General features: G+C 41.7%; 1 protein-coding gene across 1 annotated transcript in view; it reads left to right on the top strand.

Annotated features, from left to right (window-relative positions):
• LRP12 (LDL receptor related protein 12) overlaps positions 1 to 19,503 on the top strand; it is a 51,206-nt gene that overhangs the window by 16,859 nt on the left and 14,844 nt on the right. Inside the window, exons 3-4 of the mRNA XM_088442588.1 lie at positions 15,243 to 15,299; positions 18,428 to 18,563. Coding sequence (XP_088298714.1) covers positions 15,243 to 15,299; positions 18,428 to 18,563 — 193 coding nt within the window. The remainder of the gene's footprint in view (positions 1 to 15,242; positions 15,300 to 18,427; positions 18,564 to 19,503) is intronic.

Raw genomic sequence — 19,503 nt, forward strand, 5'->3', positions numbered from 1 at the left:
GCCACCCACTGCCGATGTTTACCGTAAACCTTTAGTGGCTACTTTAGCCCGCCGTTGTGTATACTTTACACACTGCGTGTTAAGGGTAAATATTAGATTATACACAGAGAAGAAGCTGTGGCGTGCCATGTTTTCATTGTAAGCCGTCTCATGAGCAGAGCCCTCTGCATTTCTATAGGTCTACCTTGCATGTGCCTGTTTCATGTATTCCCCATCTCCCCCACTGCCCAGCACTGGGTAGCTCTGTGACAACTATCATCATTTATTACACAATAGAACATCATGACCCGTGTATCCAAAAATGGAGCAAATAAAAAAGTGTTAAAAGTAAAAAGAGGTTTGTGCACCTCCTGAGATACTAGCACCCCATCCCCCCGGGGGATACCACTGCATTGCAGGGCACACACAGTTACTGGGATACAGCGGTGGGACCCGGAGCAGGAAAGCAGTCACTGGAACGATCGTTCTAGATGCTTCAACAGCAGGATGATTGGAATAGCACCGGGAATGAGTTCCTGGAGCTATACAATTGTCCCTATCGGGCTCTGCACTTATGTTTGGGATATACAGGTTACTGAGCTTTAAGCCGGGTGTTAAGTCCCGGTAACCTGCATTCTCCGACTTAAGTGCCGGCCGCAATGTTGTTAGCGCACGTGCTAAGCCAGAAAACCGCATCACGGCACTAATTTGGACGGATTTCTGCTCGCACCTCAGGAGGGTTTGAGCAGAAATCCTGGAATCCGAGTTTGCAGCTTGGTCAATTAAAAAGCTCCAGGAACTCATTCCCGGCGCTGTTCAACATTGCACTGAATTGAATCGCCCTCTGAAAACTGCGCAGGGTATTATTATCCTAGTAAAAGGTAAACCGGTCAATACAAATAGCCGTATGGAGAAGAGTAGCATGACCTGGAACAGTAAGGAAGACCAAAATATGAGGAGCAAATACAGCCCCCCCCCCCCAAGAAACTATTTGAATGTGGAATTCAAAACCAGCGGTGTTGGGCAGGTGGCACACCCCCCTATGCATGTCCTTGGAAGCAGGGCTACGGAGTCGGAGAGCATTTTGGATAGAAATGTTCCGACTTCAGCTTCAAAATGAAAACGTATAATATATAAATATCAGCAATCGCATTAACACATGTACAGGTGTTTTGTTAGTGCTACAGAGGAGTGTGAGCGATGTTTTAGAATTTATACAAAATGCACTTCTGGAACAAACCATGCAGTGCTGCAAGCCAGGTGTGCAAATTAATTATTTTTTTTTTTTCTTGCAGTGAAAATATTACATGACTTTACATGTTACATGCACATATCTGTCACTGCATTTAGAGTTAGGCTAGTCTGCTCCTCCATAACAACTTTACATTATATTATGCATTTATAGATTTTCCCCTGCAACACAGAATGGTATTTCCAGGTGCAATTTGCACCTAATTTGCCTTAACTCTAAATCGGCTCCAATGTTGTTTACTACAGTAAATGTTACTTCTATCCATTTGCCATTTATGAAGGGGTTTGAGTCGGACAGAAGGGAAATAGAGTAGTCGAAGGTTTGGTTCACCGACTCTACAGCCCTGCACGCTAACAGTCTAGGTTTTAAGTATACCCATGCATGAGCACAGGTGACTTTATTAGTACCTCAGTCATTTTGATTTAACGATATGTGCTCAAGACTGGAAATCTTTAACACCTCGACTGTTATTCTGGGCAGGCCGGCAGACATTTTATCTGGCAGGCCGACACCCAGCAGATATTGTGGACATACGATGTGAGTTCTCAGTGTATTGGTCCTGATATCTGCGCTCCGCCCCTTGGGAGGAGACATTTCCCGGTTGCTTCCCTGTGAAGGAACAGGGGAAATGTCGGTCGGCCACGGCTGGGCATACACTGCCCGATGCTGCCAACTTTCACTTTAAAAATATCTGATCAATCGGGCATGCTAGATGATTCGGCATGCCTGACCGATCGATATTTTCAGATTGGTCGCCCACATACATTGTGCAATTATGTGGCCGATATTGTGTTGTGTATGTTCCTTGAGGACTGAGTTTGGGAAGCACTGGCATATTGTATTTTTGCTCTGAAACCTTGTTACTGGTTTCTGTGTATACCTTGTGCGGGTACTCATTGTGGTGGTGCAAAAGTTAAGAAGTAATAACGTGAAATTACAAGACCTGATTGCTAGAGTTACATTACATTTTCCCCTATTCATGTTGGCTACACAAAGTGGAAACTCTTGTCTACACCAGGGGGTAAATTTACTAAAGGGAGAGTTTTTAGAAGTGAGTTTTAAAAGTGTTGTTGCCCATAGCAACCAATCAGATTCTAGCTATTATCTTCTAGAAGGTGCTAGTTAAATGTTAAATAGAATCTGATTGGTTTCTATGGGCAACATCACTTTTAAAACTCACTTCTAAAAACTCTCACTTTAGTAAATTTACCCCCTAGCGTCAATATGCCATACAGCACGAGACCCCTGGCGCGACTGACCCGCTCCAAGAGGATTACCTTACTGTCTTTTTCTTTACACTTTGCATCTTATTCGCATCGCATTGAAACACCACTCGCAGTGTACGAGAGGCGCTGGGCTGCGACTTAAACCACACAGGATTTTTTAACACCTACAAAGTCGCAATTGAAGCAGAACCAGACTAAGCGTGAGAAAAAGTCGCTCCCGCTGCATCGCAGCATTTCATACACCGATTCTGACATACGGCCGTATTCCATTAGCTGCGAAACATGCCGTTTGGAGAAAAGTTTTGCACTGAACGACTGTTTTCAAAGTATCTCCATATTAAATTCCCCGGAGTTTTCGCCTACGAGGAAACTCCATAGGCAAAAACAGGCGCAAAGAAGTGCAAAATACATATTTTGGGGTACAGATGTGGGGACTTTGTTCAGAGCCCTTTGGACCCCCCCTAATGACTAATAGGGAAGAAAAAATATTAACTTCACCCCAAAAAAAGACATGTAATTTTTGGGGCGAAAATGAAAAAAGTGTTGGGAAATGGAAAAAAAAAAAAAGTGGAGCCTGATATTTTGGAGGCTATATGGTTGGGACAGGTGTTTTTGGGATTGCAATTTCTAGTGCCCCAAATTTAACCTTGTTACTTTTCCACACATATGCAAATATGCATATAACAGGCTTTTGCAACAAAATAAGATCACTAAATACCTTTATTGGGGCTACTACTACTATTCTATATTGTTTCCCAAGGTCACTGAAGCTTTTTATGGGGTACACACTGATTACCCCCCAAAAAAGAGCTCCGTTTCGCTAGTTTCACTTTGGAGAACATTCACCTATCCGCGTTTTTTACAATTGAATAGGGCGAAAAGCGGGAACGCGCATGGAGAAAACATTGCGGCAAAACAGGCGACTGAGGCTTATTGAATTCGGCCCTCAGACGCACATCAAATTGATCAGTGTATGCTAGCAATGCAGTTTTGTCGCTTACAGTTTTACTTATATAATGATCATTCTAGCACCCTGTACCTGTCACAACACAGAGGTGTTCTCATACACTGTTGCTCAAACCCCTGAAATCGCCCCTCTCGAGATGCCAGGTCATGGGAAACTCGGGCGAGCGTCATTCTTGCACAAAATGTGCATCTTATTCACAGAATAGTGATCATTCTAGCACCTGACACCTGTCACAATCCGTGCAGTTCCTCTTTCCTGCCTGGGGTGTCGCTCTCTGCTCTGGTGCTTCTAGCACACTCCCCTGATGCTACACACTGAGATACAGAGCAGAGTGTGCTAGAAGCACCAGAGCAGAGAGCGACACCCCAGGCAGGATGCACATTTTGTGTAAGAATGACGCTCGGCCGAGTTTCCCATGACCTGGCATCTCGAGAGTGGTGATTTGAGGGGTTTGAGAAAACGGTGTATGAGAACACCTCTGTTTATCTATTGCAATTTTCTTTTTTGGACAACCAGATTTTCTGTGAACATGCATTGTATTATATTTTATATTCATTTATGTAGCTTTGTTTAATTTCTAGGCACTAGTCTGTAACCTTTTGTTTATGCAGTGAGTTGTGTGAAGCATGGGCTGTATCTGTCTGATGCCATTTGAGATTTAGGGCCGTATTCAATTAGTTTTGCACCCACGGAAAAGTTTCACCTGCCGACTGTTCGCCAACTTTGCGTGTTTTGGACGCGGAAACTTATCGTGCGCATCTCCGCTTTCCGCCGTATTTAATTCCAAAAGCGGCGAATGCAGAACAGGCGGAAAGTAATGTCAGACTTGGGAAAATCAGCCTTACCCCCCAAAAAAGATGCACTGACATTGGGGATTAATGTAGAAGTGTTCCAATAGCCCTAGTAAAACTATTTGGGTTACTGAAGTTGTTTAAAATCCTAGTTATTAGCGTCCTTGAAAAAGTGGTGAAGAATGGCATTACGCACAATTTTTGGGTGAAAATAAGAAGTTCCAACAAATTTGGGGTGCTTGAAAATGGGTACTAGCATATTTTAATGTCTCTAAAGTGAAGTTTAAAAAAAAAAGTGAAATTCCTCCGTCATACAAGCGCCTGCAATCCCAAGAACACTTGGCCCCTTCTTAGAGCACCCCCAGAAGCTTATTTCGCTAGTTTTTGAAGTTGTCCCCCCACTTCTGCAATTTTTGCTTTTTTGGGGGGATCCTGGAATTTTTTTATTTTTGGGGGGGTGAATTGTTCTTTGGGGAGTACCAAGGGTTTTGAGTGGTTTCCCAACATCTGCACCCCAAAATATAGATTTTACACACTTTTTCTCCACAGAATAGCAGGTGAAAAGAATCGCCTATTTCAGTGCCTTGACTGTCCGCGTAGGCGAAAACGGAATGGAATTAAATACGGAGTAAAAGAAAAGGCGAAATTATTGCTAAATACCACGTCAAACCGCCTTTTCGCTTACAATTGGATATGGCCCTTAGTATGGACTCAGGATCTGTCACCTATAAATGCTTCTATTGTAAACAGTGCTACTTTCCCATTCAAGTATCAAGATTTCTGCATCAGAATCGGTAATGCTGCGTGTGATTTGGTGGAATTGCTAACGTTGTTTTTGGGAGGGGGCATTCCCAGAGCACTACAAACTGTGAGGTTGTAGATTTAAATGCCACACAGCTGACTAAACAGGATATCTCCATAGCTTCCATCAGTATAGGTCGTTATTTCACAACTTGGGGTTTATCACTGATTCCTCTGTGCTAGGCAAAAACTCCTAGGGGCAATTAATTTCAGCGCAATGTGCCGCTGCGATGATCGGCTGCGCACATTACCATTTAATAGTATACATATAGCCGAACCTTGCTAATTTTCCTGCCCACCTCTGTGGGGAGAGAAAAAAATGACTGTTACTGGTTTCAATGTGCCGTCGCTCGACTGTTGCAGAGATACTTCCCGACCATTGCGCTCGATCGAATTCCCACCGTAATGTTTTACATATAGGGCCTCATGTAATAGTCTACGTAATAGTAGACTCCAACCAGTCTGCCCGTAATTTTAAAGTGGCAATATTTTAAAAGACCAAATCAACCTGGCATTGCCTCTTTAAATTGTTGCAGCTTTAAAGATACTGGCAGAATCTCTGCCACTGCCTATATCTCGCAGGCAATTACAGAAGGCCTGTAGAGTTTATTGATGTATGTTGTCTGCAGATAAATACGATTCCTAAATTATTAGCCCTGTAGAGAATTGGTGCCCAGTATAATAATTTTAGCCTTTATTGGTCCACGGTTTGCCTTTGGGGGGGCATTGTACTCATCTTCCCCAAGGCAAATGAATAGACCTGGCGTCCTTTTTTTTTAATGGAAAGACCAGGGACGCCTATGGGAAGTGCGGTTTGCTCAAGCCTTGCCATCCAGCTCATTATTCTTCTGCTGGATTTTTTTATTGGTATTAATAAGGTAAATAAGCCGATTCCTCATTATTCTGTTTAATGTGCCGCCCAGGCAACTTGTGTCCTGACTTGTTCTGAACGTGTGTCAGGATGGAATGTATAATAGTGGATGACATAGGGGGGAGATTTATCAAATGTTGGAGAGACATAAAGTACCAACCAATCAGCTTCTAACTGTCATTTTACAGGCTGTGCTAGAAAAATGACAGGAGCTTGGTTAGTTGGTACTTTATCTCTGTCCAAGATTTGATACATTTCCCCCATAGACAAACCACAAAGACCTATGTTCAGATCATCTTCTGCAAGCGGATCTCATATGTCAGATTTATAAACGGTATCTGAGACAACTGAACCAGTCCTAATCCATGATGTGAAATTTTGTTCCCAATTCGTTCCGTTGTGTTCTGGATTAATTCTTGACCATCTCGGTTATCAACAGCTGCCACCAGATGGAACAGGTGGTGGGCGGCGTGGAGTCAGCCATACAAATCTAGGAACCAAAGGGGGGCTACTAAGCAGCCAGGGAAGCCATGCCTCAATAGAAAGCTTTATAGACGGATATAAAGGGATTATATTAATTCGACCAAGGCAATTTCTAATAATTATATATTTGCAAGGCAATTTGGGAAATCTTTACTCTGGTTTTTGATTCTTTTTTGGTCTATACTTCACAACCTTCTACATTTTCATAAACATTTGTTCTTTTTCTTCTTGTAAACTTTATCTTTTTTTTGCAAAGATAGGAGCCAAATCAATTCAGCACGCTGTTGATAGCGCCAGGAGGGAGCGACTAAGTGATTTCTTCTCACACCCACCTGAGGGTGCAAGGAGAAATGACACCCAAGTGCCGGCCGCGAGGCTGTTTTCCAGCTTAGCGCGGCGCTAACGGCCTCGCGGCTGGCACTTTAGTCGGAGAATGCTGGTTCTCGCGACTAAACACCCAGGTTAAGTCTCGAGACCCGGCATTTTCCCACTTGACATGTAACAGTTGGACTAAACTTTTGTTTCCAAAGCTGCAGAACTGAAAGTCTCCCAGTTTTGCTCTGGGACAGCTGTTTGTCCGTGTGTGATGCATATTTTTAGTTACTGGCACAGTTTGCCAAGGGAAATCTAATGCCTAGACCCGCCATTTAGTTTGTATGAGATCCTGAGCTCTCCATCCAGCCATAGAATTTACTGCAGATGATTGCAGGTTTGTTTTACAATGCATTATGTACCCAATAAGGTATTACGGGATGCGGTCAATATCCCGACTGCAGAGATTCCGGCGGTCAGAATGCCGGCAATGGAATCCCCACACTTGTCAGAATCCCGATGTGGGTATCCCGACCGCCAGAATCCCAAAGGTAAGTAGGAGGGTTAAGGGGGGGGGGGGGGGGTTAGGCACTAAGGGAAGGGTTAGGTTTAGGGTCCGGGGAGGGGGAGGTTAGGTGTAGGCACTAGGGAGCGAGGCTAGGGTCAGACACTGGGGACGGAGGGTTAGGGTAGGGAGAGGTGGAAGGTTAGAATACTGACCAGCAAGTGTTTATATTCTAGCCCTGTCGGGGTTCTGACCGCCGGCATCCCATACCCATCCCGGTATTACTGGTAGTGCATTTGTGTACTTATTTCCACAGAAGCGTACACGCTTACTGACACGACAAAGAAACGTTAAGGTGCGACTGACCGTCTCCCTTACAAGAATACATTCGCTGATGCTGTAATGTTTCTGGTGTCTCTGTGATTCGTTAGGTCTCAAGACCAAATACTATTCGTTTTACTGATGGCATTTATTAGACTAGTTTTGTTTTTTAGGTAATGCACCTCAGCAATGCAATGATACATTTTTCAGGTTAAGCAGTCACCTGCCATTATGTTGCTGTCCATAAAAGTGAATCATTGAAATGTAAAACATTGTTCATGAATGGGATGAAATGTCCAATCCCCACACACTGCATTTCATTGATTCTTTATTTATCTGCCATGCAGATACATAGGAGCACACCCACATTTTAGTATTTTTAGGATTGCCTGCAAAAATCATTCTGGGCCTATTTCCCGGGGCTGGGGATCTGTCTGCAAATGTGCCTGCAGTTACTATAGGACTTTTACCTGCAGCGTTGTGCATAGGACGGACCATCCCATTTGAAAGTACAGATAACACACACAAACAATCCCATCACAACATGTTAGCTTGAGTACCCCTTGCAGACATGCAAATCAGACACTTACTGTATACAGAAACAAGTGGATGCATGTACGGCGAAACCGTCACAAAATGGGATTTGCAAATTAGCTCCACTGTTTGGAATACAGATGCTTCTATGGGGCCAGTATAATGCTTATAGCACCCTCCCACTGTACATGGAGAGTTGTGACATATTATTTAGTGATAAATAAATATAATGACCTTTGGCACAAACGTATACGTGCTTTCCTTGCCTGATGCCGTGAGCCGGTCAGACCTTACTCTAATTATAACGCTCTCAATCGGTGCACTGGGGCTGCTCTGTTCAGCCATATTCACCAAGACTCCTACGTTTTGCTGGGACCCTGGCCGTAAACCTGGGGTAGGAGAGGACCACCCACAAACTGCAGTCTGTGAGATAACCTAAAGTTGCTATGTATTATATGGCCGTGGCTTATGGAATAGGCAGTACTTAACGGTGAAGTTATTGCGTGTTCTAGACCACATACCGGATGTGCACATTGACCATTAATTACATCTATGATCCCCAGGGAACTATTTGCATAGCCAAACCTAAATTGCCCTTTTGGAATAAATGTTTTTCCCAATTACCTTTTACTTGATACTAGTGACACACGGTGATGTGTCGTCATCCTGGATCAATAATGAAATGGATTAAATTATTAATCTATAATTATTATAGTATTAAACTATGTAAACTAAAACTTTAAGCCCAAGTTGCTTGTTTATATTAGAGAAGGGTGCAGGGGGGTGTTAGTGCTCTGTACGTTTTACACCCTATTAAATGCTGGTGCCTTTGATACACTGGGTTAAAGAATAACTGAGCAGCATTCTTTTCAGTAAGCCATTTGTAAGCTGGGTTTTTAAAAATTCAGCAGCCCGCAGGCAAACAAGCTGTAATGTTGTACTCCCCCTTACCTGAGAGATCCGCACATGGAATTATACACACTTAGAATTCTGCTCTCTCTTCCATTCTTTGCAGTTCATCTTTTTTTTTTTTTTTTTGTTTCTTATCCACATTTTGTTGAAGTTAATCCTGTGTATATTGAACTTGGTACATGCTTTTAGGAGTGGTGTAAATAATTCTCTACATGTAAATGGCAACCCCTGATGGAGAGAGGACCTGTGGCATTATAGTTGATGTGGAACTATTCTCAGCAGCGAGTGAGCCACATACAGACGTGTCCTTATACATATTTGCTGCAGTCTTGCTACAAAGCCCTCTCTGTGCGCCAGGTCCTGTGAGACTCTGCTAGCACCCGGCGTCTTTTTTTGCTTTTATTGCAGAATTGCGTCTGTCGCAGTGCGATGCCAAGGACGCACTAACAGACTGTGCTGATTAATATGATTATGTGACACTTGTATATCTGTGTGCACCTGAGTCCCGGAATCTGTATACGAAGTGCTACAATGTAGCGGCCGCAGCTTTTTTCGTTCCAAGTTCCGTTGTATATCTGAGTCTGTATATGAACCACAAGTGTCACACATCACATTAATCAGTACAGTCTGCTCGTGCTTCCAAGTCACATTTTTGTCAAAAAAAGATGCCCGATGACAGCAGAGTAACACGGGACATGGCAGCTCACTCACGCCAGGCAAGTGGTGCTGCATGGTGTATTGAGGCTAGATGTATGAGGACACATCTGTACTGTGTCCAGCTAATGCCAGCCCACCCACCAGCGGATTGGGAGATCCCTATGTTACTGCCTGCGCTCCTGTTATTATTCATCATTAAAGCCAACCAAAGTTTAAACATAAATGGCTGACTACAATGTTACTAATATCTAGCCTGTTTGTGGCTCACAATTGATTTTGATAAATTTATCTGCTCATTACTGACTTCTTGGGGATACATTTGAGAGTTTTTAGAAGTGAAGTTGTTGCCCATAGCAACCAATCAGATTCTAGCTTTTGTATTCTAGAACAGGGGTGGGGAACCTTTCTTCTGCCGAGGGCCATTTTGAATAAATATAGATATATCTATATATATCTCTATCACTATTCGCGGGCGCGGTGCAGGCCACTCCCCCTCCATGTGATGTAATTTAGTGCTGGGGCAACAATTGCTGGTGATTAGTGCAATGCCTGGAGCATCCTGAGGATGCTCCAGAGAGCTGTAAGGGCAGCGGTGTGACTGTCTGAAGCGTCCTAAGGACGCAGCAGGCAGCACTGCTCCATAGATTCTGGCTGCAGCGTGCCATTCTAGGTATCCTGCTAGCCAGATGAGGCTATCAGAAAAAAGCTCAGAGGACCAGACCATATGATTCCGGGGGCCTTATACGGCCCCCGGGCCTGAGGTTCCCCATCCCTGTGCTAGATAAAAATCACTTTAGTACATATACCCCCTAGTGTGTAGCCAAATTGGACATAGATTGTGTTCACCAAATGATCAGCTAGTGTAGGATCTACATTATACATACAGATGTGTCCACATACATCTAACCTCCATGCGCTACAAGTCGTGTTACACCTAACGAGTGAGCGCCATGCGAGACTGTAGCGCCAAGCGTGTTTTCATTTTGACTTTTTCCCTTAAAATGCATCTTATTCGCAAAGCGATGCGAATAGGACCCACAATCAGCTTTTGTTGCTTTGCGAATTACACATTTTAAGGGAAAAAGTCGCACGAAAAGGCGCTCGGCGCTACAGACTCACGCCACTGCATGGCGCGACTTGAAGGGCTGTTTAGCTTGTAAGGAGGCTAGATGTAGGGGGACACATCTGTACACAGCGGACCTGCACTGTTGTTTTTAATCATGGTGATATCCACTTAAATATGCAGAGTTTATGCTACCCCCTTCCCCTTTATGTATTTCTCCTGTGATGTGGCCATGTGCATTACCCTCATTCCCTCCCCCTCACACCCGTATACTTCTAGCAAAACAATACTACTATTTTGGAATGAGTATTTGCCTGGAACTGGGTGTCACACGGAGTCTTGGTTATGCTTATGTCTCCTTGTGTGATGGGTGCTTTCCAGATCAGGTCACATTTTGTTTGACTTTTAAATTCAGCTTTTGGCAAATCACAAATGTGGGGGAAAATAGAATAACACTTTAACAAGTTCATTTAAATGCCGTTTTCATGTGACTGGAGCTCTCTCCTGTTTGGAATGTTTGTGCTGTGGAATAAGCAACGTTCGTTTTGTGCCTCAAAATCCCATTTCCCATCATTTAGTGCTGTTGATGGTTAATATTTGTTAAGAGTAATACAACCCTGTCCAGCTGCTTAATATAATGATTAAGCAGAGGTGATGTATATGGCTCTACTTTCAACTTGCAGTATGGAGGTTCTTCATGGACGTTTTTTTATCGTTCCGTGTATGCAGCTTTAGAAGTACAGCTGCTTACCATAAGGACAGGGAGAGCTTGATGCAAGAGTGGTGGCTCCAGCTTGCAATGTTGGACCTCAAGTTATGTGGAGGAGCTTCCAATACATTTTTAATATTCTGAACCTCTCCTCTCAGGTTGCAGAGTTCTAGGTGCCTCTAGAAAGGTAGAGCAGTGTTGCAAGGATGTCCTATGTCATTGTGAACCATAGGTGTCAAGTTTTCTAAAGCTCGTAGTTGGTGGCCTTGTAGGACCTGCGGATGCCGGTGTTCCATGTTCATTACAGTGACGGTTCCAGTTATTTCACTAGAGGGACCAGGTAATGATGTGACTAGACTGGGTTTACTTCTCCCCCCTTCAGCAGAGATGGCGGACTAAAGGCACACATCAACTAGACAATTAAATTGAGCGATTGAACAATAATGATATCGTTCAATCGTTAGAAAATCGTTTGCAGATCGTTAAAGTCTTAAACAACCGGCGTTACGCGCTCCCGCTGGTCGTTTAGACATCCATCATCGGACAAATGTTGTACAACCTGACGATAACGTTAGGTTCAGCATGTTTGCAGATGATTGATGAGCCTGCACTGAACGACTGATCGTTCAGTGTAGGCTCATCACAGACTGAGACACGACTGCACGATTACAATGTCGTAATCATGCAGTCGTTTGCCTGTCGTCTAGTGGATATGTGCCTTAAGGTGGAGATGTGTTGAATCTTCTAAAGAGGACAAGTGTAGAAGTTACCCTTAGTAACCAATCAGCTTCTTAGCTATCATTTTATAGCATGCACTGTATAAACGATAGCAGGAATTTGATTGGTTGCTATGGCTAAACGTTCCACTTGTCCTCCTTTTTATAGAAGGTTTGCTAAATGTTCCCCCTAAGCATGAAAAAAAACTGCATTAAGGCAAAAAAAAAAAAAAAATACCATAGAATATACAGAGCAACTTTTTAGGTTCATGTGGAATTGTGATTTATCGGAACATTTTCTGGAATTGTTATAGAAACATTTGCTGAGGTTTAGTCAGTCAACTTTTTAGCCCCCGGTGGCTTTTTTGTGAAGTCTGTGTTATCGTTCTACCGACCTGTGCGCTATCACACGCTATCCTATGTGCGCTGTCACATGCGTGCCTCTTCTCTGACTTTCTGCCATTTATGGCTCATGTCATGCGTTTTTGTAATGGGAGTGTTTTCCGAGGTTTACAAAATTTCTAGTAAAAATTGGTACAGCTTTTTTATTTTTTTCTGTTTCTGGCCGGCCAGGGGGATCTGCCGTCATTTATGGGCGGGAATATCAGCAGCTTTGTTTATTTGCTGGGCGGAAATGCTGCATGGAGGCAGCCAGTAGATTGTACTGTAGACGCTGGATATTAATTAACAGGAAATAGCTGCTGCTTTCTTACCAACACATAAAATGCTGCTTTCAGTACATCCGTGTGGCACCAGCCTACAAGTGCGCTCTATAATATAGTACAGCCTGTTCCTTGCTGTCTGCAACACTCTGCATCGTCTGTCCCTTCTAAGGGCTTAAGTTAGTCACATAGGAATGTTGCACTTAATAAATAAACACCATTCATGCAAGAGGGTAATAAATACAGCGAACATGCAGAGGCCAAATTCATTTCAGGAGATAAACGTACGTGTGTGTGTGTGTGTGTGTGTGTGTGTGTGTGTGTGTGTGTGTGTTATATATATATATATATTAAAGAAATGGAAAAAAAAAAAAAAGCGCCTACTAGTGTCTAAAGAATATTTTAAATCAAACCACAAGTGAAACAAAGCTGGTGAGTGATATATTACTTATCTGGTAAGACGTTCTTCGGTCATATGACCATAGGGAGAAATATATGGAAAAAACCAACATAGTGTGTACCATACCACGCTGTATGTTATTGTCTAGATCATGAAAAACTCTGTTTTGACCCTCTTTTAGGGAATATTCCTTTCCCAAAAGATTACCACAATAAAAAGGTCATGATAAGTTCCTCATATTTATTTTGAGCACCAAATCCCTATCACTATATTGGAGCTGCCACTTAATTATTGTTTAAGGCGTGTCACATATAATAGAAAGAAATATCTGTCTCTCACACGTTGTACTTAATTATTTTCTTTGGAGTGTTATATCACAATCAGTCCGCCTTTATACATTCCCTACACACACACATATACATATATATATATATATATATATATATATATATACATATATATACATATATACAGTCAGGTGCATAAATATTGGGACATTGACAGAATTTTCATATTTTGGCCTCTATTCACCACCACAATGGCTTTATAATGAAACAAACAAGATGTGCTTTAACTGCAGACTTTCAGATTTAATTTAAGGGTAATTACATCCAAATCAGGTGAACAGTGTATGAATTACAACGGTTTCTATAGGTGCCTCCCACTTTTTAAGGGGCCAAAAGTAATGGGACTATCAACTCAAAAGCTATTTCATGGACAAGTGTGGGCTATTCCCTCGTTATTTCATTATCAATTAAGCAGGTAAAAGGTCTGGAGTTGATTCTAGGTGTGACATTTGCATTTGGAATCAGTTGCTGTCGACTCTCAATATGAGATCCAAAGAGCTGTCACTATCAGTGAAGCAAGCCATCATTAGGCTGAAAAATCAAAACAAACCCATCTGAGAGATAGCAAAAACATTAGGTGTGGTCAAATCAACTGTTTGGAACATTCTTAAAAAGAAAGAACGCACCGGAGAGCTCAGCAACACCAAAAGACCCGGAAGACCACGGAAAACAACTGTGGTGGATGACAGAAGAATTATTTCCCTGGTGAAGAAAAACCCCTTCACAACAGTTGGCCAAATCAAGAACACTCTTCTGGAGGTAGGTGTATATTTGTCAAAGTCAACAATCAAGAGAATACTTCACAAGAGTGAATATAGAGGGTTCATCACAAGATGTAAACCATTGGTGAGCCACAAAAACAGGAAGACCAGATTAGAGTTTGCCAAACAACATCTAAAAAAGCCATTACAGTTCTGGAACAACATCCTGTGGACAGATGAAACAAAGATCAACTTGTACCAGAGTGATGGGAAGAGAAGAGCATGGAGAAGGAAAGGAACTGCTCATGATCCAAAACATACCACCTCATCAGTGAAGCATGGTGGTGGTAGTGTCATGGCGTGGGCATGAATGGCTGCCAATGGAACTGATTCCCTTGTATTTATTGATGATGTGACTGCAGTCAAAAGCAGCAGAATGAATTCTGAAGTGTTTTGGGCAATATTATATGCTCATATTCAGTCAAATGCTTCAGAACTCATTGGACGGCGCTTCACAGTGCAGATGGACAATGACCCGAAGCATACTGCAAAAGCAACCAAAGAGTTTTTAAGGCTAAAAAGTGGAATGTTCTGCAATGGCCAAGTCAATCCCCTGACCTTAATCCGATTGAGCATGCATTTCACTTGATGAAGACACAACTGAAGGGAAAATGCCCCAAGAACAAGCAGGAACTAGAGACATTTACAGTAGTGGCCTGGCAGAGCATCACCAGGGATGAAATCCAGCGCCTGGTGAGGTCTATGCGTTCCAGACTTCAGGCTGTAATTGCCTGCAAAGGATTTGTAACAAAGTATTAAAAAGTGAAAGTTAGATTTAGGATTGTTTAGTTTGTCCCATTACTTTTGGCCCCTTAAAAAGTGGGAGGCACATATAGAAACCGCCTTTCTTTATCTAATATATATATAAAAAATATATATATTTTACGCACTCATATATCCAATCTCAGTGGATTATGTGAAATATAGATTTTCTTTGCAGCATATGTAGCTAATTATCCCAATTTTATCCTAGAATTTGGGACCTACGCTGAGTATACCGAAAACATTCGTCTTACAGGACTCCCACTGGGTAAGTCATATATTTCTGGTTTTGTTTTTTCCCTTAGCAACATATATTTTATGCATCATGAAAAGGAAAATCGGTCCCCATGAATTGCCGTTGGCTGGGGAGTTTATCGCTGCATGTAAAGTAAGAAATTAAGCAGCTGAACTCTGAAAATATTTAGAATAGATTAAAATGACATCTGCCTGGCTCTGAGCAGATTTCACTTTACTAAATTGACTGCCTAATTTCCTTCCTACGTAAATCCCACATTAGTCGGCTGATGGGAATTTATTCAGCGATTTTCAATGAAATGAAAATCGTTCCTAGGCACTCCGGAATGGAAGTGTGGAGAGAAAGAACCCTGGTTGCTATTTTAAGATCAGCTGAACTTTCTGCTAAATGTGTTTTTTAGTCTATTCTTCTGATGAAAATGAATGAAATCTCTGTCTATATCTATCTAGATAAAAATGTTTATTATTTATTTTATTTTTTAGTAAGTCATCTTTCATAAATATTACCCGGGCAGTTCCAGAGAAACTGAAAGGCTGCAAAATGGTTTCGCCTACAAAATAAATACCTGGTTATGAACCAGTGACAACATTGATATGTGAAGTACCAGTGATGTCACTGGTTCCTCATAATTATTGGTTCTGCACACAAACTGGCTGCCTAACTCTGTATAGGCGACCAATGGACTCTGGGAACTGAAGGACCTACTTGTGAGATTTCACCTTGAAGAAGTGCTCCGTTCAGAGGCGTAACTAGGGTCATGGAAGCCCAGGGCAGATTGAAAAATTCTATAAAAGAACCACAAAAATCATTAACCAGAATTTCCTCAGCTCCCCCCAGTATGAGAGTAGATAACACATAAGGACCATACTATTACCCCCACTTCATAAGCAAAACCTGACACTGGGGGTAGTTTAAATCACACACCTGTAGACATAGGGAGAATATTTTTTGTTCTCATTAATATACATTTCTTTTATAGCACTTACTCTATTGCAAACCATTGTTTATTAATTTCTTCATGCAAACAACACAGGAAAAGAGTGAACTGAACACATTGCATCAATAACAAACAAAATGCATTCTTGGTAAAATATTTTACATATATGCAAATTATGTTACCAAGTCTTGTCCAATCCTATACATTGGAGGCTAATTAAATATACCAAGCTTACACTGGGCGTAGTTTAATTCACACACCTGTAGAAATAGGGAGAATATTTTTTTATTTCTTTCTCTTTTTAATATACATTTCTTTTATAGCTTTTACTCTATTGCAAACCACTGTTTTATTTCTTTATGCAAATAACACTGGAAAAGAGTGAAAACATTGTATCAATTACTAACAAAATGCATTATGGGTAAAATAATTTACATATATTCAAAATGGGCTACTACTAATGCATTATGGTTTTAACAACTGATGTTGTAAAGACAGTGAAGTGTTGTAAACATAAATACGCCACTGGCTCCGTGTTTTGCATAAAACCTGCACACCGCCAGTGTAAATAAGAGCAAAGTGTGTGCGATGTTGGACCACTGATGGAGCATTACTATTGTAGTCCTGCCCATGATTTATTTCCAGTTTTTACCATATGGCGTCCATGTGCATAGATTCTCAGCATTGCCATAGGGATCAGTGATCTCAGTTTACTAACTGAGGTGGACGTTAGTGTCCGTGTGCCAGAGAACTGTACCAATTACTTTTGGAAAAACATGCAATTTATCAACAATGAGAGCCCATCAAGTTTATGATGGCAAATAATTTCCCTTTATTTAAATATGCTGAAAGTTTTGTATATTCTGGTTGAAGTATCTTTTGGTGAAAAATAAAGATTTGTGCCATCATACATATTTACAAATGTGTGTGTACTTGGTAACAGCCCTTGATATCTAGTAGTGATTTCTCAGAAATGTAAGCAAATTTCAACATTTTTACATTGTAATAAACAGTCACTTATTGCCTGATTTATCTGTGATGTGAACAATTATTACCCTTTATGTATATGGTGGCACAAGGGGTCTGCAGCACCTTACGACATCCATAAACAGAAACAGTATAAACCAGAGATTCCCAAATTCTGTCCACAAGCCACCCTAACAGTCCAGGTTTTAAGGATAACCTTGCTTTGGCACAGGTGACTAAATTAGTACCTCAGTATTTTGATTTAACCAACTGTGCTCAACCATGGATATCCTTAAAACCTGGACCGTTGAGGTGCCTTGAGGTCAGAGTTTAGGACCTCTGGTATAAACACAAAGTGACTTACAGTACAAAACATTGCAGGACATTTACAAGGTTTATATACATTTCTGCATCAGTAGTCCTAACGCACAATTCAGCAACTGGACGACCGAACCCAATGGGCTGGTGCCCTTGTTGGCGAGCAGATGGTGATGTAAGTGAGGGAAGGATATGTACAAGAGGGAAGAGGTTCCTTAATGTGCTTGGAGTTCACAGTGAAGAGGTTTATAGCACCACCTACTGGCATTTAAAATAATTTTACTTCAAGTGAGTCATTGAAAGTTCATTGTATCAACGTTAAGCAAGGCACATACTTTTATTTTCGAGTGATTACTGACTTTTTCATCATTTGAAATGTCTCTATCAATTTTATTTTATTCTGCAACTAAAAATTGTATTATATGTTTTCTTAATGTGAGAACAGATTTTATTCAGATGTTTTACGGTGTTTTGAAATGAGTGTTCTTTTATAGCATTGTTTGTGTGCCTGATATTGTTGCATGATCCACTTTTAGTCAACCTTCAGTTGTTGGACAAATGGCCTCACATTTTCCTACAGTGATGTCCACCCTGCAACTTACTCCCAACACTGAGCTGTAGTAGACAGACATAGGTGGGTATCCAAATAGCAGCGCTAAAGTAGAGCTGCTAATTGATCGCAGTAGGGCTATCCAATTAGCCCCGAAGTGCCGCCCGACGCGGGCACTTATCGTGGATATTTTAGGGGACCTGATGTGTCCCGAAAAATAATCCACGAGAAGTGCAGTTTTTTATTCACCACCTAAATGGCGAAAACACATAGGTCTGCGAGTTTATCACAGGTCCTTGGTGTTTTCCAGGGAGAACTATCCTATTATTTCAAAAAATCCTATATTTTCTTTTTTCTTTGTTATATTAGCCTGTGGCGGGATCCCTGAACAGATTCGTCAGCCCAGCGGCATCATCACCAGTCCCGGGTGGCCTGGAGAATACCCTCCTAGAATAAATTGTAGTTGGTACATCCATGCAAACCCTGGTGAAATAATCACAATAAGGTGTGTATTGCCCTATTATTATATGATTACAGTATGAGCTTCAGTTGATTATATAACTGCTATAACCTGAACTTGACACTAACACTGTTTTAGTATAGTTTTGTTTAACCGTAGCAGAAAAAATGTCAGCTGTGATTTGATTGGTTCAGGCAATGCTACCTGATGAACAGTTTTTATGGAATATCCCCTAGTGTGGTAATGCTTAGACCTATTCCTATGCGCAAGGTGATACACACCAGGGTCTGCTCAGTAGCTGGTATTGGACACAGGTGAAATATGACTGAATGATTTTGCCTCACAGGGTAAGAAGTATCAAATCTTCTAAAGATGGCAAGTGGAGTTGTTGTCTAGCAACCAATCACATTCCAGCTATTATTCTTCTAGCACTTCCATAAAATGATAGCTAGAATATAATTGGTTGCTAAACTTGTCCTCTTTACAAGACTTTGATCCCCCCCCCCCCCAAAGAGTTTTCAGATGCCGTTTGCAACAATTGCAGGTATTAGCAGACACTGATAAGTCACTATAACAAGGGTTTAGCTTTAATGTGAATTGGATGGTTGCAATGAGTTTTCAAACCAAATCCTTATCTTGCTTTATTTTCCTTCTTTTTCTTTCTAATGGGACGATTCAGTAGTATTTTGGGCGCCCAAAGGAGCAATTCATTTGTTTCTACGTTTGGGCTCCCATGCCGCGTGTGCACACTGAAAAGCACAGGGTTTAGCCGTGTATAGCGGCCAACCATGTCTAAAGTCCTGCTTAATGCCCAAACAGCCGAATTATCGCACATCTCTGGTCGCCGCCTCAGGAGGCTGCGATCACAAATGTGTCTAACCGTGGCTATGCGCGCCGAACGTAGCAACAATTGAATTGTTCAGTCGGGCCCCTATTAGGTTAAGTGCCCTATAAAACAATTGAATCACCCCCTCAGAGTAGCTTA

This window comes from Taudactylus pleione, unplaced genomic scaffold (assembly GCF_031769625.1).
Source record: "Taudactylus pleione unplaced genomic scaffold, aTauple2 ptg000314l, whole genome shotgun sequence".
NCBI classification, from domain to species: domain Eukaryota; kingdom Metazoa; phylum Chordata; class Amphibia; order Anura; family Myobatrachidae; genus Taudactylus; species Taudactylus pleione.